Source organism: Tinamus guttatus, unplaced genomic scaffold (assembly GCF_059628265.1).
Source record: "Tinamus guttatus ecotype Peru unplaced genomic scaffold, ASM5962826v1 Tinamus_guttatus_pri_ptg000473l, whole genome shotgun sequence".
NCBI classification, from domain to species: domain Eukaryota; kingdom Metazoa; phylum Chordata; class Aves; order Tinamiformes; family Tinamidae; genus Tinamus; species Tinamus guttatus.
Genome location: NW_028289007.1, coordinates 1,117,680 through 1,134,550, shown reverse-complemented (window position 1 = coordinate 1,134,550; position 16,871 = coordinate 1,117,680). Strand labels below are relative to the sequence as shown.

At 38.2% G+C, this 16,871-nt stretch overlaps 1 protein-coding gene across 8 annotated transcripts in view; it reads left to right on the top strand.

The window, feature by feature from the left end:
* Positions 1-16,871, top strand: part of QKI (QKI, KH domain containing RNA binding) — a 137,128-nt gene that overhangs the window by 80,206 nt on the left and 40,051 nt on the right. For 5 of the 8 annotated variants that reach the window (XM_010214012.2, XM_010214086.2, XM_010214156.2 and 2 more), the window contains exons 4-5: positions 221-271; positions 15,748-15,891. In XM_010214012.2, coding sequence (XP_010212314.1) covers positions 221-271; positions 15,748-15,891 — 195 coding nt within the window. The remainder of the gene's footprint in view (positions 1-220; positions 272-15,747; positions 15,892-16,871) is intronic. The other 3 variants (XM_010214228.2, XM_010214410.2, XM_010214484.2) reach the window with 1 other exon arrangement.

Here is a 16,871-nt window from a genome sequence, read left to right as displayed (position 1 = left end):
TTCTTGGATTGTTTTTGTTTAACTAGATCTTATATTATGCCCTCTTAGGCCTCGAGTCTCAAGTGTGAACAAGAAGGAATAAATTATGGTCATCACAGGATTTAAAAAAAAAGAAAAAAAAAAGACCCTAATTCCAACCCTTCGTGCCTCTTTCAAACATCTTAAAGCATCTTAAAGAAGCAAAGTAGGGCACAAGCCCAATATTTTTTTTGCTTTTCAGGTCTCCTTTAAGAGCAGAGACAGCCATGATCCAGCAGTTTTGGAGGTAGAGGCAAGTAAATGTTTTACTTCTTGTAAACATTGCAGTAAGTTTTTGTGAGTCATCTACAATTTGAGGAGACCCTGGTTGAAAAAGAACCTCAACCCTCCCTTCCCAAACAGTGTATTTCCTTTGTATGTGAAGAAAAATACATTTAGGCTTTTACTGTGACTGGCTACACATTGTGCAATATCTACTTGGTATAAAAATAGGTAAGCTTATTATTAGTAAGGGGTTTTGATAACACTTGTTAAAAGTTCTCTCATTGAAACTTATCTTCAAAGTGTAAATTATTTTGAGTGAATCAACATACTGATTTCCTTTTAAAAAAAAAAAAAAAAAAAAAAAAAAAAACAGTGGCTAGTATTTCCTACCTCCAGCTGCTAGTGTTTCAAATCAGTTCTTCATCACTGCCGCTTTGAGGAATTCAACAACCTCTTATGTATTGGATCTAAACCTGTAATTATTCCTATGCTGGGGACATTCCTGAGAGCTCATGTTGAGTGACCTCACTCCTAAAGACACCACTTGAGTTCTTAAAAAAAAAAAAAAAAAAAAAAAAAACAGGCAGTTGTTTGGCTCTTTTCTGAGGGCTGTAGTAAGAGATGCAGGAAGGAGCTCTACATCTGTATTGTTGAAGTCTTAAAAATCAGTGAGCCGCTGAGTGCTCCTGCTCCTCATGGAATTTGACTCCTTGAAGTGTTTCGGACTGCGATTCCAGGACTGTTCTCAAGACAATTCTGGTCAATGCTGCTGGTGCTGAGTAGGGCTAGGCCAGGGCGCCGGCCATGGCTAGGCCCGTGCTTGGCTAGGCCCGTGCTTGGCTAGGCCCGTGCTTGGCTAGGCATGCTTTCCTCCTGTCCTCTGGCAAGTGACTGGTGGTTTGAATGTCCTTGTGAAAGGCCTTGGTGACTTGTGTGACATTCATGAGCTGCTTCAGGTGCTAAACCAGCAGAAAACTAAAGCTAGAACCTTTCTCTACTGTTCTTGAGTACCGTGAAGTGGGTAAATCAAGGTGGGACCACTAGCCCGTACTCTAGAAGGACTTAAACTGCTGTGGATCTACTGGCTGTAGGCAAAATGCAGTGGTTATTCTTGAATTGATCAGCTGGGTGGCTATGGATTACGGATATGCTCGGGATATGATGCTGCTTACATCTTTGGACAGTAAATTCAGTGGGTTCCCCAGCTCACTTACTAAACACATAAAATGTGGAATGTACAGACTTGAAATAAGTGCTTGCTCCACCACTAAAACTTTCTGCTGTGTTTAATTTTCTTTTTTAAAGATACAAACATTTGAAAGAAAGCAGATTTTTTTCTGATTTCTTCTGATTTGTAGCAGACCACAAATGCTATAAGATGGATGCTAATTGAGAAGTGGAAAGCTGAGTGGTAAAAATATGGATTGGGGCTTAGTTCTGTGAAATATCAGAGATGATTTATGGGATGAGCTAGAATTTGTTAATATTTTGGGCCTCTTTCTTCTATTTGGAAGTAATTAAGTCAATTTGTAGCACATTTGGATGAATTCAGATGGCTGCAATGTACTGTGAAGATGAAAATGTACCAGCTAGTACTTAAAGGATGTTTTTTGTTGGCTGTATACAATTGTAACATGGAGAATATTAATGACCAATAACATGCTAATATTCTTAATGATCATCCCCTTTCTTGAGTGCTTTGCAAAGAACTTTCTTGAAACCTATCTAGTTAGGAAACTGGTTGTTTTTTCATCTCCCCTTTTCTACTTGCTAATAAAAATGTAAAATGTTACATTTATAGTTTGAAGCAGTATGTAGGTCCTGATCTTGAAGGATGCACACCTAGACATTTTATCCTAAGGGCAAGTGTATATGTATACCCTAAAAATGTTAGTGTATATTTGACTTTGAACTTAAATTATGAGTTGTTTTTACTTTTTCTTATGTTCATGCAATAAATATTGATACTATTTCGTTTTGTTTTCAAGTTAAAAAATTAGTAGTCTGAAATAATTTGTCATCATTTATTCCATTATGGAAATGTCATATCAATAATACCCACTTTGTAATTTTTACCTATGGAATATTTCCATAAGTTTTTATTTTAAAAGACTTGCACAATACTAAACAAAGGGCTAATAATACTTTGTAGTTTTTCTAAACAAACTGCAAATTATGTGATCTTTGTCTCAGCCAGCGGAGAAAACAAAAAATTTCAGAACTTAGGACAGATTCACTGGTGGGCCAGAATAATGGAAAGAGCTAGGAGCACTGACAGGCTATAATATTCTTGTTCCTTTAAATCACTAGCATAATATTGCTGACAGGAACCATGAGCTGACTTACTGGTTTACACTGTTTTGCTACTGGACTGGTTTTACCAGAGAGGTACGTGGGACTAAAATCCTCAAGATAGATCATCTCTTTGCCATGACAGAGCTTTCTCTGGTATGTTGGGAGCATTTTAAGCCCAAGGCCAAGCTGACATTTAGCTGAGGTCTTTACCAGCATGACTGCCACTGCATTTTAATCTGGATTTGAGAAAGCGTGACACGTGTGATACCCCTCATCTGACCCCTCAGTCATGATCAATAAAGCTAGAGCATGAAATTGGCTGTAAAGGAGGAGTGATACAGTGTACACAATTTGAGGTGTCTAGGTGCTAATGTGCATGCTGAATCCTGTACAATTATAGCAAGAATTAAAGGCAGCAGTTTTCGTAAGACAGTATTGTGACAGACTATGTATATGTTTCAGTTGTAAGTGTATGGCGAGTTTGTGTGTGTTTGTGTGCAGAGATTATTTTGAGACTATTCCGAATTCTCCAAAGCACTTGGTTTTAATGTGATTCGTTAGTTACCATTGCTGTTAGTTCTGTGCTCAAGTAACAAATCCAGGCAGTGTTTTCTGTATTCTCTGGAATAAGTTAATTTTTGTGGACCGAGCTCCCTGCGGAGTTGCCTCCGGTCACATCACTTGCTAAGCCAAAATGCAAGGCTCTCTTTTATTTTATTTTTTTATTTTATTTTATTTTCTTAAACTTGCAAATGATAAACTTACTACTGTATAAGAAATCACTGTGTGAAGAAATGAGAGAGTGCGGATAGCCAGAAGTTAGAATTAACACTCCATTTACTAGAAAGCACTTGTAAGCGATTAGAAAAGAGTTATTTTCTAAAAAGGTGTTACATTATAGGGTAGCTATTAATGCTGCTAGAGTGTAAGAAAAGAGGGACCACAAAACCCAACTGATGTCCTCAGTGAAGTTAACCTTTTTATTTTTTATTTTTTTTAAAGAAGAATGTGGAGGTTCTAAATGTAAATTAGAAGATGCCATAATTAAGGCTGCTGGTGATGAGGAACATTTGTATAAATGTAATTTTCTGTGGAGCTTATCACTATGCTATGGGTGGCTAATTTCATTTTCTTTGAGACACCCTTATTTAAATAAATGGGGTGTATGGTAGGCTCCTTTCCCAAATGAGCAACTGAAGTTCAACAGTTGGACCTGAAAATGTTGATTGCCTAACTTGAGGTGGCTGGGAGCAGAGCTCTCAGAATACTTAACATTTATAAAACAGTTTATATATTACTGAAGATTTGACTTCTGGGATACTGATAAGGTGCAACGTGTCTGCAGAGGTGGCCCTGGAGATGCAGTGAGGCCTCCCAAGGACAAGGATGGGGCTGGCTTGCGCACGCCTTGCGCTGCCGATGCTGTGCAGGAGGGCAGCAGGGCCGGCCCTGCCACCCGCTGGGGACCGGCCTCGTGGCTGCTGCCTTGCAGGAGATGGGTGTTCCTGCGCCCTGCTTTGTGCTTAGTCTGCTCCTCTGGGACGTGTCACGGAGCCTGTCCAGCGCGCTGAGCAGGCTGGAAGGGAGTCTGACAGCAGAAGCCGTCAGCTCTGTTGAACAGGTTCCGGGAAGGGTGTAGTCAGAGCTGCAGCTGGTGCAGAAACCCATTAGGAAGGAGGAGGAAATGAAACTGCTCCTCTTGGTTGTAGCGAGGCACTGTTGGGCTGTGTGTTGACCTGTGTTCTCCAGAAGAAGCCCTTCTCCAGGGGAATGCTCGACATGCCTTGGAATTGGAAGAGCTTATTTCTCACTCTCTAAAGCTGGCAGTGTTCAGTTAAGGAATCATTTATGGACAAGTTTGGTTTATGGTTTGCATCATAATATATTCTTGTTGCCATAAGAGGGAGTTGAGTTTATTAATTTATTATTCAAGCTGGTGTTTACCTGCATTGGCACTTTGAGGGTTTCTTCAAGGTATATTGATGCTGGGAGTTGAAATAAGAAATATGTAAGTTATAATCATACCTTACTGTTACTTTTTTTTTTTTTTTTCCCCTCTAATTAAGGACTGAATTCTGCACAGCATTTCAGCTCACGCTTGAAATGTGCTGACCTGTGAAGTATCTCCCCCGCCTCATTTTTTTCCCAATCTGACTGCTCATGTTCTTTGGTAACTATTAGTTTTGATGACTTGTACTACTTGGGAATAGCATTTTGTGTTCAGGATAAATGCGTAAGATAGCAGAGCTTTAGCCCAAAACCTGAATCCCAGTCACGTCAACCTTGCCTTGCCAGTAAAGAGGCTTTGCTTTTTCAGGGATAGGCTGCCGTTCTTGTAGCCAGACAGTAAAGTGTTACTGGCAAAGTGACACAAGTTGAAATATTAAAGACGTAGTGACTCTCCTTTCTCTATACTTTCCAACCCTCCTTCTCCTCCTACCGCACCCCGCCTGATCTAAGGAAAGAAGGCAGATAACATCTGTTTAATCTTTTCTGTAATTTTGAAGTTTTATTGGGCAAACAGTTTATTTGTAGTTTTAAGCACAGAGATAGAAATGTATGATAATTTGATAAATAGCAACCGGGAGTTATTGGAAGCTCAGTTGCTATATAGATATCTCTCTCTTGATTCCCATCATGTCTTTTTGTGCTTTTGATATATAGAAATAGTGAAAACCTAAAGATCATAATGTCCTAAAATAAAGCGCATCGCATTTTGCCGAAATCATTCATTGTGAAGTAACAGTAGCAACTGTTTATGTTCTTGGACAGGGATCACTTGAAAATTTGTGTGCATATCAGAGCTGCTAATCTGTAGCGGGTGGGGTTTTTTGTTTGTTTGTTTTCTTGCTGATTTCCTAAGTCTAGCTCTGGCAGTTCTGGAAGTAATTCTGTGTAGAGGTTATGACCGTATCTGAGACATGCTAAAAGGTGGGATTTTGCTTTTCAATTTGCTTGAAACACTGATACTATGTTAAAATGTACAGTTTGAGTTCCTGTTAAAAATCAGGATCTTCTACAGTTGAATGAAAGTATTTTCAGCAGAACATTCAGAGTCAGTGCAATTTCATTTTTTTTTTTTACTGAATGTTAAGATGGTTCCTAAAGGCATTAAGGAAGTGAATAATCAGATAGTCAGCTCTTTATTGTAAATGGTATGAGTACGTATGAGAAACTGGGGAAAAAAAAATAGTTCTTTTCAAAAAGCCCCTAATTATTTTGTTATGTCAACTCGTGATTTGCTTCTAAGGACTATTGTTATTTTATAAAGCTGTCTTTGCACTGTAATCCCTTGCTGCGATTAATGCAGAGTGTAGAGGAATATCTGTTGATTCAAGAGACTTGAGAAGCTGTCAGATTGGTAGCTAAATGTTTGCGGGGTTTTTTTTGGGGGGAGGGGGTATTTTTTGTTCTTTTTAATAGCTGCCTCTTCTTTCTGCAGTGTTTTATCTTCAAGGAGACAGCAAAAGCAAAGTGGTTGGATTTTTAAAGGTGAGGTTTGGTAACTGAATGCTGGAAGCGATGGGCAAATTTAAGTAAGGAAGGTAGAACACGGATATGTTACGTTGGCATGAAGTGCAGGGTGGATGTATCTCTGTTCTGACAGCTCCAAAAGATTGCCTGGCAGTTTCATTTTTTTCCATGTTTCTCTCTCCTACTTTTCTTCTCTAACAGTTCTGCAAATTTACCCTGAGGTAAAAATAGTCAGTGATTCACTTTTAAATTAATAAAAAAAAATCAAATTTAACAAATTATACATGAATTAATGTAATTAATATCACTTAATCTGTTTCTTAGAATTTTAATGTGAATGAGTAAAAAATGCAGAAATTCATGCTTAGAATGCATGAATAGCAGCTGAAAAATGCAGTTTTATGTTGTATAGTTTGAAGGTTGTTTGGTCATGCTGGCCTCGTAGGAGAGTTGGAGCTGACTTGTTTGGCTGAGAATTAATTGAGGCAACTTGTCAATTTAGCATTGAGAATAAAGCATTGAGGAGCAAAGCCATCATGCAGTGACCAGATTTGTTACACAAACAACCAAAGCACCAGTCAAATCCAAGGAGGAAAAGGGGAGATGCAGCATGGATTAGAGAAACACAAAGAGCCAAAGTTCAGTAAGGGCAAATGTCATCATGATCTGGGGTAGTTGTTAGTGAATGTTAGATCATGATGCTTCAAAAGGAGTGCTTCAAAAATTTATAAAAGTGTACTTAGGTTGTTACAAGTTGATCATGTTGATTATTTTTAATTTTACAACTACTGGGAAGCAATTGATGGTTGCAGTGTTCTGCCTCAATGTGCTGTAAATCACAGGGTCCAAATTGGAGTTGAGAACAGACCTTTCAAACTGTCCAAATGTCCCTAGAGAAATACTCGGGAGACTATATAGTGTGGGCCAGAGAACTAGGCAAGTAACTAGCTGACTTGCTCTTTTCTCTTAAATACACATGGGGAGTAGTAGTAGCGCTTTTCTTTAAATAACGGAGTAGTTATTTGGAAATGCAGCAGAGGCCTAGCCCTGCTGCTCCACGCAAGTTCCCTAATCATGAAGCCATAGGTGCTCGTGAGGGGACTCTTTCCACGCGACGTGTTCATTGCACAGATGAAAGTACAACTTCATATGCGTGGATAAAGACAGCCCCAGCCTGGAGCTGAAAGTAAAGATTGTGTTCAAAGTGCTGTTTATGTTTTACCCAATCAGTCAATATTGCAAAAAGCCCCAGAGTCCTAGATGAAAGAGCAGGGCCCTGCTGGCAGCTTCCTTTAGCCCTCGGCAGCAGGTGCTTCCCGCAGCCCCTGCGCTGCTGGGCCTGGATTTTCTCATCTCTTGGCCAGGAATCTGCCCTCTCCTTGGAAGGGGGGAAGTGGCTGGTTATGTAGGTCTTTGGTCTGATGTTAGGACACTCTTAACACCAAGATGGCAACATTGATGCATTTTTGGCTAGGGAGGCACTCGGATGTTGATTGTAATTTCCTGAACAAGCCTTCCTGGCACCTGGACCGGTTATACTGGATGTCTGTGTGGTTGCAACTTCTTTTGCAGCTGTGCCTTGGGTTAGTTTTAGAAAGTGTATCGGATGAAGGCCTTTCAGATGTTACTGCTTTTAACTCTTCTAGTGTGAGAATACAAGATGAAAAGTAGGCATTGGGTTTTGAGTTTAATTGAGACTGTTTTGCTTGTCAGCATGCGCAGTTCTAGGCACCTTGGTAAGCTGACTGACAGCAGCATATTTAAAAGTTAAGCAGAGATTTTTCAGTCAGTGTGATAGTTTAGCGCTTAGAAGCATCAAAACAAAGCTTAACACTTTTTTTAAAAGAAAATTAATTTTGGTCTAGATTTTGTCATAAGCTTTTCCAGGAACATTGTGGCAATAATTCTCCAAATTAGATACCTTCAAATAGAGACGGAGTAACTAAGAAACAGCCCTTCGCAGAAAATCTCCTGCACCAAGACTAGAAGCTTGAGGTGCTCAAATATTCCTCTTGATTAGAAATACAAATGGTAAACTAAATTTTAGTATTGCCTGAGTAATGCTTAATAAAACTGAGATACAACAAGAATTGGTATATACTTTAAGAGTAAATCTAGTATCTGCTGTTAATTCTACCCTCCTTAGGGTGAGAGGGGAAAACCAGTATTATATTGCAAGTTCTGGAGGTTTTTGTGTTTTAACATCCAGTTAATGATCAGTAAAATAAAACTTTTAAAATATATTAAGACTTTATAAACTGAGTAGTTTCCTTAGTATGTGTATAAAAGTGCATGTTATAGCAGTGTTGCTTGGTATTAAAGTAAATGAAAGGTACTTATATTTGTTTGCCTTTCTGACCTTAAAGTTGAGTGGCAGCATTGGCTTCATGCTGGTCAATAGCATGCATAAACTAGGGCTAGCTAGAGCTTGTGCAGAAGTGATGTTAGAGCAGATGCAGGTTATTTTAAAGAGAAGCTCCAAATGCATGAACTGTTAGTCTCATTAGTGACTACTAATGACTGGATTTCATTAGTAAATTATAATAAAAGGACTATCTGTATTTCCTGATTTCAGAATGTTTGAAAGAATATACTTATCAAGGGAATTTGATATTCCTTTATTGTCATCATTACATTCGTGGTAGTCAATATGTGAAAATAGTTATGGTATTACGAAGGTGCCTTGTACTGTTTATCTCCTTTTCTGTGTTGGAATAAAATCCTTTTGAGTTCACTGCTTTAAGAATATTAGTAAAGTTAAAATGTTAAAACCCTTACCTGTAATTCAGAGTTGGCAATTCAGAAATGAATAGCCAGCTCCTCTGAGGGGGTAGTTACACTTCAGGTAGTGACGATTGCACTCGCTTCTATAACAGATACATCCCACTCCTGTGTTGTGTGATATTTGTATGTGCAAGTGGACAACAAATGCACAGCTAAAACTAGCTGTAGCTTCTGGGAAGCACCTGGATAGTTGCTGCGTAAGGGTCTTATTGTCAATAACCAGCCGAGTCCTAAATTAACTGGGAACGAGTGTCTACTTTTCCTGACCGAAAGTGTTGTTTTGGAGTCTTCAGGTTTAGCTGAAGCTGATCTACAACTGGGCGGCATCTAAAAATACCTAGGAAAGCTTTCTTTTCATTGCCATGCTATGCTTGAACCTTTTCATCCCCCCTTCATGTGGACAGTAGCGGGGGCCGTGTGGCTGAGCCAGCGGTGCCTGCAGGCCCTAAGGGGAGCAATCCTTGTCCGTGGCTGCTTCTCCCGTGAGCAGAGCAGCTGCTTTGGGTCACCCCTTGCGGTGAGAAGCCACAGCTTGGGAAAGATCTAGGGGGCATTTTGTGTAGGTAGGGATCCCCTCCGAGCCAGGGGCAGCTCTGAACTTGGCCAGTGCACTGGGTTTGAAGGTTGCTGAGCGTGGTGCCCGCTGAGCCTCCAGGCAGCCTAGTGCGGAGTCTCCTTCAGTGCATTTATGCATGGGATTGTTTTAGGCCATGCCTTTTTTCCAAGTATTCTTTCTGGGTGCTTACAGGGCTGTGTGTGTGTGACACAAGGTATGACAGCAACAGGCTAGTTTTTTGCCAAGTAGAAAACACAGCTTTTTCATCCAGAATCGGCTTGAAGGGGCCCTAGTAGACAATAATAAGGGGTAATTAAAGACACACTGAATCACATTAACTTACTTGACATTCACATAAGGAGGAGGTAGTATGTGTCTGCATTAAGGTAAACAACTGAGTGTTGCTTTTGTAGAAGAAACTAAGAGGAGAACTTCAATAACTTTTAAAAATGTGAGCTAAGCTACAGCGTTCTCCCTGACGAAGCGCTGCTCCTTCAGCCCCTCTTTTGTCACGTTGTTTTTTCAGCAGCTTTCTGCCTGTGAACTGCCACCATTAGAAGCTCAGTAGGAGCAAAAGTCTATGCTAATTTGCCTGACTGTAACTGCACAATTAAAGCAGTTTATCAGCAGGGGTTCAGCACAATCAGTGTGTTCCAATGCTTCATGTTATAAAATTACTTCTGTTGTTCAAACAGATACTGTAATTAGTGCATCATTTTAAACTTTTTTTTTTTTTTCTAGGGCTGTCTTGGAGTTTCATCTGATAAAAACCTCTGCTAAAAAAAAGTTGCTACTTAGATAAGCATCTTATTTTGTGTGTAGGCTACTTTTAAAGTAACAACTTAGAGAAATATTAATGTCAGGACCATATCACATGAATACATGTGTAAATGCAGTGGTGTGGAGGGGTGTGTAGCTTTTTGGATTGATTTTTGTAAATGCTGTCAGCACTTACTCAGTTTCCCTGACAAGAATCAAAAACTGTATCTGATTACTGCCAATTTTGTATTAATAATTATTAGTAGTGCAGGGTAGTATATAGTATCCAGTTCTTGCATGAACAACTTTTCAAGTCAGCTAATAAACACTTTGCGTTCCATCCCTGATCCATACGTAGTTAGATTTCACTTAGAAACAGTTTCTTTCACAGGACTTTATAAGCCTGTCTTTAAGTGGTTACTGCTAAAAGTTGGTCCCTCACCAAGCTCTTCCTCCTTTATACTATTGACTTTGTGTTGGTACTGTTCCTTTTCCATGATCTTATTCAATTCACTTGCCCAAAGAGCAGGGGTGGGAAATGTCATCAGTGAGTTGACTTGGTTCTGTTCTGAGTCAACTCAAGTCTTTTTAAAATGATGCACTTCTATGCTGGAGGCGAAAAAACCCCTGCAGGGCTGAGGGAGAGGGAGCTTCTGGAGGCCGGTAGCCTGGCCACAAACCCGGCAGCATTAAAGACAACGATGAAAAATGGTGCAAGTGAAAACGTAGGAATTAAGTCCTGTAGGAAGGAGCAGTCCCAGTGTTCAGCACTGCAGTTCAGCAAGGGCCCTGGCGAGCTGGGAGTAACACTGCAGAACGAGGAGCCTCCTGAGGGTCTCCTGGCTTGCACTGGCCAGCTGAGCTGTGCCGACAAAAGGTTGTTAAATAAGGTGCAGTCCCTTAAGAGTGGATGAGTAAAGTTTTTCCTCTAAATGACTCATTCAGCCTTATCAGTGTGGCATTGCTGCAATATATTAACTCTTATTCAAAGATATTTAAACTAAGGCAGGACTGCAATTTGCCCGGAGTGTTTTTTTCTGATTTATTGCTTGTTAGTTAAATTTAACATTCATTTCAAAGTTTCTCTAAATCAATATCTTAACATTTTTGTAAATTTTATTTTATTTTATTTTTTTAAAAAACAAGTTTAAGTATTAAGTATTTTTAAAACTTTGAATCTGTTTGAATTGGGAAACAGAAACCTTCCCCTAGAACTACTGCCAATTTTAATGTACCTATAGCATGCTTTATAAGACGGAATATATTTTAGTAATTTTATTAAGTAGCAGTATCTTTTTCCCTCCCATATTATGTCCTCCATTTTGACTCTGAAAAGTGGCTATGAATGATTATAGGGTTTTCTATATATCCTAGGATAATCTTTTTTTTTTTTTTTTTTTTTTTTTTTAATAGGAAGATCTCAAACCTTGTTGTATTTCTTGGTGAAATGCTTCTGTAATCATGACCCTCAAAATGCATTTCCCTTTCACCTTCTCAGTTTTGTGCCTTTTGAACAGTTTCGACTAAGCTTGACAAATGGGCACTTCTTTCCCCTGGGTTTAAAGTTCTTTAAAAATAAGTGGAAGGATAGAGCAGAGGCATAACATCATCCCTGTAGTTGAGGGAATGCTCTTCTGCGTTTTCCATCACCTGTCGTGTGTCATGATAGTGCTGTCTCTTCCTGAGTCGGTAGCAGAGGCATTTTTTCATAATAATATTTTATGCCATTGGATTTCAAGTAGTTGTAGAAAGAATGAATTTCTACTACTTGATCTAATAACCTTAATGATGGGGTAAAAGTAGAATAGTTTTATCAAGTTCTTTACTTTATATATGCCCTGGGGATAATTGTTGTATGTACACCGGCAACTGAATGAAAGAAAAATCTGTTTACAGAATTAGACCATATTTAAGGATTCTGAAATTTCTGCCAAGTAAGAAGCACAGTGAAATTTCATCTGCCAGTTATATTGCTCTAATGTTCTTTAATTTAGCAGACAAGATAGTTTGGTTGTAATTAAGCTTTTCTAATACTGTTGTTCCCCAAGGTTGTGGCATAAATCATTTTACTCAGTAATTTCCTGCATCTTCACTGCATCCATTTATCTTGTATAATTCTTGCATAAGCCATCTCTGGGATACTGCAAAACTTCATGCTGTAAACCACCATTTGTGTATATTATGTACTTTTGAATATAGGCAATTAAATTTAATTTTTTGCTGGGCTTTTTTTCTCTTTTTCAGTTTTGTGGTCTGCTGCTTTGACTTGTGCGCCCTTCCTGCCCCGCTTTCCAGCGCATTCTGTCCGACAGTAACCAGCAGGGCGGTCGCTGCTGCTCCCACAGATTTTTTTTCTAGCTATACCTGGCAACCTGGCTGAGTTGCCAGAGGTGTAGCAGCGCTTAAATAATGATTTCACTTGGAAGGAAATACGTTTCCCAAACTGTGTTTTCAGACTTTAGGAGGAAAAGAAGCAGCGTAAGAGATTGCAGCCCTTAACTGCAAGAGGGGGCAGATTATTTTCTTTTCTCCCATCAGCCTAGCCCCATAATGTGTTTTGCATCCAATTTCATGTTGAAATAAATGACCTAGCAGATATTTGTATTGCCTGCTTTTGGTAAAAATAAATATACTGGTATAACTTTTCACTAGCTTTTTTTAGTAAGCCCATATGAAGTTCCTTTAAAAAAAAAAAATACATAGAGAAAACAGCCTTATTCCTTATGGGAGTTGGTGGAGAAATTGTAAGCCCAAATACTAAGACACAAGAAATTTGTAATCTATTTCTTCTATTTTTTGGCCTTTTCCTTTTTCCCAAAAACATATTGTATGGACTTCCATTCTTCTCTACTTTGGCTCTCAGCTTTCTCTGAGTTAAGAAATTGTAGCAGTAAGTCTTTCATTAAAATATTACAGCATGTCATGAACACAGAAGAGGAGAAGTGCCTGTCATGATGTAGTTATCTTGCAGATAAATATTTGCATGACTGTGAGGTCTGACCAGACGGTTCATGTGATTATTAACATTACATGCAGTATTTGATGCTGAAAAATAAAGGGGTGTATATTTTTTCTGTCAACAAGAAATGTGCGGTATCATCTGTGTGGTGATTGCATGTGACTTAAAATAAAAATAGAATTAAAAAATAAATAAGAAAAATAAAACCCAAAATGTGGAACAGAATGATTTGAATCTGTACTTGCAGTCAGACTTTTAAAATTTTGAGATTAGTGTAATTGCAGAGAGAGAGACTACCTCAATTTAGACAACCAAAAAACCCCACATAAACAGCACACATCAAAACTGCTCGGTGGAGCCCTCTTTTCCACAGCCTTTGCAGTGTGTTATTCCCATTGCGAGGGCACGGCGGGAGTGGAGGCGGCCGGGCACGCGGCAGCTCTCTGCCCGCCAGACTGGAGGCAGCAGGAGCTGCATTTAGACACCCCCTCCTTTTCAGGAGTACAACTGGCCGTTTTATTTGGAGACAGCTTTCCTTGTCCTCTGTCCTTCTTGCTCTGGCAGGTTTTCAGGGTGCTGAGGCGCATGTATCATGTATCTGGTGTTAGTTAACCAGCACCTTTCCTTATTCACCTGCATGTCGGCTTGCAAAACGGGTAAGGACCTGCAGCATGTTCTTTGCTCTACCCTCGGTGGGTTTAGGAACGTGATCTGATTTCTTTTCATGCATTTAAAATAATACTTTGTACCACCTCATATTAAAACAGTTGTTGTTATCGTAAAAGAAAATCACTCACTCCTGCTTAGGATTAAAAAAAAAAAAAAAGGAAATGTTTAAATAGTAATGGTGCAGTTTTGATCATGATTGAGTGAAATAAGCTGCAAATGCCTGTGGTAGGTATTTCTATCGAAGCTTAAATTACAGCAGAGAGCACATTATAACTCAGCTACACTTTCTGTGTCAGATTCTGTTTTATAAATGGAAGTTATTTTTTCTTTTATTCTCCAAGCTTCTGAAATTCACAGCTATATTTTTTTAAAGCCAGCATTGTTTAGAAAGTTACCTGAGATAATGTCTTTAGGACTAGTTTAAATGGTGCTGTTCCTAAGACTCGCGTTTGCTGATAGTGTGTGTCAGAAGAAATAATTGCTTTCATTTTCAGGTTGTACTCTTGGGCTAGTGTGTGTGCACAACAGTAAAAAGAAATTTCTTTCCAAGTACTGATTCCTTCAGATAAATTTTCCATATACCTTTCATGATTCCTTTTTTTTTTTCTTCATTTTTTATCCTTGCCTATTGCACAAAACATTTCAGACTTAAAAAAGCTGAATTAGAGAACTTTGTGAGAAACAGTGCTCCCTCTGGTATTTGCGAATATGAAGTACTTCATGTATTGGTTGCCCTTAAATCTTTCGGTATTTCCTCTGTGTGTGTGTGTGTGATTTCCTGGAAGAATCTTAATTAAATTCTGGGAAAAAGGCATATTGACAATTAAATTATCTTGTCTTAAGCTGAAAATATGAGATGTACCAAAGGAGCCTCCTATAAGATAGGTGGTTAGGTGGTTCGGGCTTACCACATTTCACATTTATAAAAATTAAGACAACAGTTTTAGAGGCATTTCTCTTTATGTGGGTCTTTACTTGTATTCAAAGGTTATAGTAATAAGCTTTTCCCTTTACTGAAGTGTTTATTTTTTCCAGAGCTTTTACCCTTAATTGTTTTTCAGATATGTTTATGGAAAACTTACGCAGCTTTACTCATTGTTTAATATAAATGGAGGTAGAAAGTGTCTTGTCTCTTGTTTATCATCTCATTTCTGAAAGAATGAGTGTGCTACTTAAATACAGCTTCATCTGTTTACTAAAACCCAAATTTTAGTCACTTTTTAAAATGCTTTTTAACACTTGCTCTGCTTGTCTCTTGAGTTATGTTAAGACCTATCTTTGGGGTTGTTAATGCCACAGCTGCAGGAGGGTACCTGTGTAATGGGGACATTTTTAAGTAGTATATCGTGCCCTTTATGAAAGCTTTGTCACCTCTCTTGCTTTCATTCAGTGTATCTAGTATCTAGCTCCATTTTGAAAAATCAGAACTAACATTCCTCTCTTGGTGGTTAGTTTTGAAGATTTTTCCTTGAGGTATTTGAAATGAACAAACCTCCATGTTCTTTAACACGAAAGGGTTGTTGGTCTCCGTCACTTTAGAGCAATTCTTGTGGAATTTCTGCATTTGTGGCCATTTCATTTCTCTTGAAAATATGATGTTGCTTAACCAAAAAGTGTTTTATCTCTTAAATCTCTGAATGGCTCAAAAAAAAGCAGTGTTTCTGTAGTACTTGGTAGTCTTGTTCTTGTAGCTGTGTTCTGTGGGAGAAGATACTCTAAGAAATCACTGATATAGCAGTTATTCTAAAAAAGAATGAGACTTCAAAACATACCTACAAACTTCCAGAAACATTTAGTAAAAGATATTTTGAAGCCTTTAAATAACACAATAAAATAAAACACTCTATCTCCACAATATCTGGAAGCCTTTTTCCATTTCCTACTGAAAATGGAACTCATACTCTTCATAGATTGGAGTTTGTCTGCTGTTTTTGTTCGTCTGATACGGATTGTAGCAAAGCCTCATCATTTCCATATTTGTTTATTTATTCATTTCTTTATTTATTAGGAAGAACAGAACCGAGGCAAGCCCAACTGGGAACACCTGAATGAAGATTTACATGTACTTATCACTGTGGAGGATGCTCAAAACAGAGCAGAAATAAAGCTGAAGAGAGCTGTTGAAGAAGTTAAAAAGTTACTGATACCTGCAGTAAGTATTTGTATGCAAGTCTTTGATTTACATTTCCAGGAGTTTTCTGAAATATAATTAATAATGCAGTAGAAGGAGTCAGCTTACCATGACAACATTATAAAATTCAAGTTAATACATTAACATACATTTTATATCTTTTTCATTAAAAATATTTTTACTGTTAAACTACTTTATCTTTAGTAATATTATTTCTAAGAATGGAGGAATACTTTTTAAGAAATGTTGATTTTTTTTTTCTGCTTCTTTTAGAGGTAGGTACAGGGAGTGCTCGTCACCTTTAAAAGACGGTGCTGATCTGTTACAAACATGAGCTTTCTCACCTTCTTTCAGTAAAAGGGTGCTTCCCTCTAAGGCTAAGGAAAAGTGACATACTTTTGTGTTTCTCTTTGAGACGATTCTTATACTTGAAGGAACCAAGGCATATTTTCTTAGGTCCTCATACTGAGCTCCTTCTGAAAAGAACAAATCCCCTTTATCATAAAAAGCATTACTATCACTCTATTGGGGAAAAGTAAGCATAGTAAAACTTACTTGTATTTTCAATAGTTGATTTTTATATATGCATATGTATATAATTATTTATATATGTGTGTATATATATGTGAGTGTGCATGTGTGCATATGTGTGTGTGTGTGTGTACATACATAAATTTGTTTGAGATTTTGGACCATGCTTTATCGTAGCAGTATATTGATTATGTTCTTTTTCAGAGACCAAAATTCTTCTTGCCCCATGAAAGCCAGTCTTTCATCTACTGTATATTCTCACTCAAAACAAAGTGACTCAGCATGGCTTTCTGCTGCTTTCCATGCCATTAATTTGTATCTTGTGGTGGTTTTTACCACTTTTGTTCCACTATAAATGATAAAAATACATTTACGTCTCTCAGTGGAGGAAATGCTTTCTGTATTCTGAGAAAAAATTAATCTCCTTGATGGAAGAAGCAATGGGCTTTAAACTGAGCTAATGATTTAGG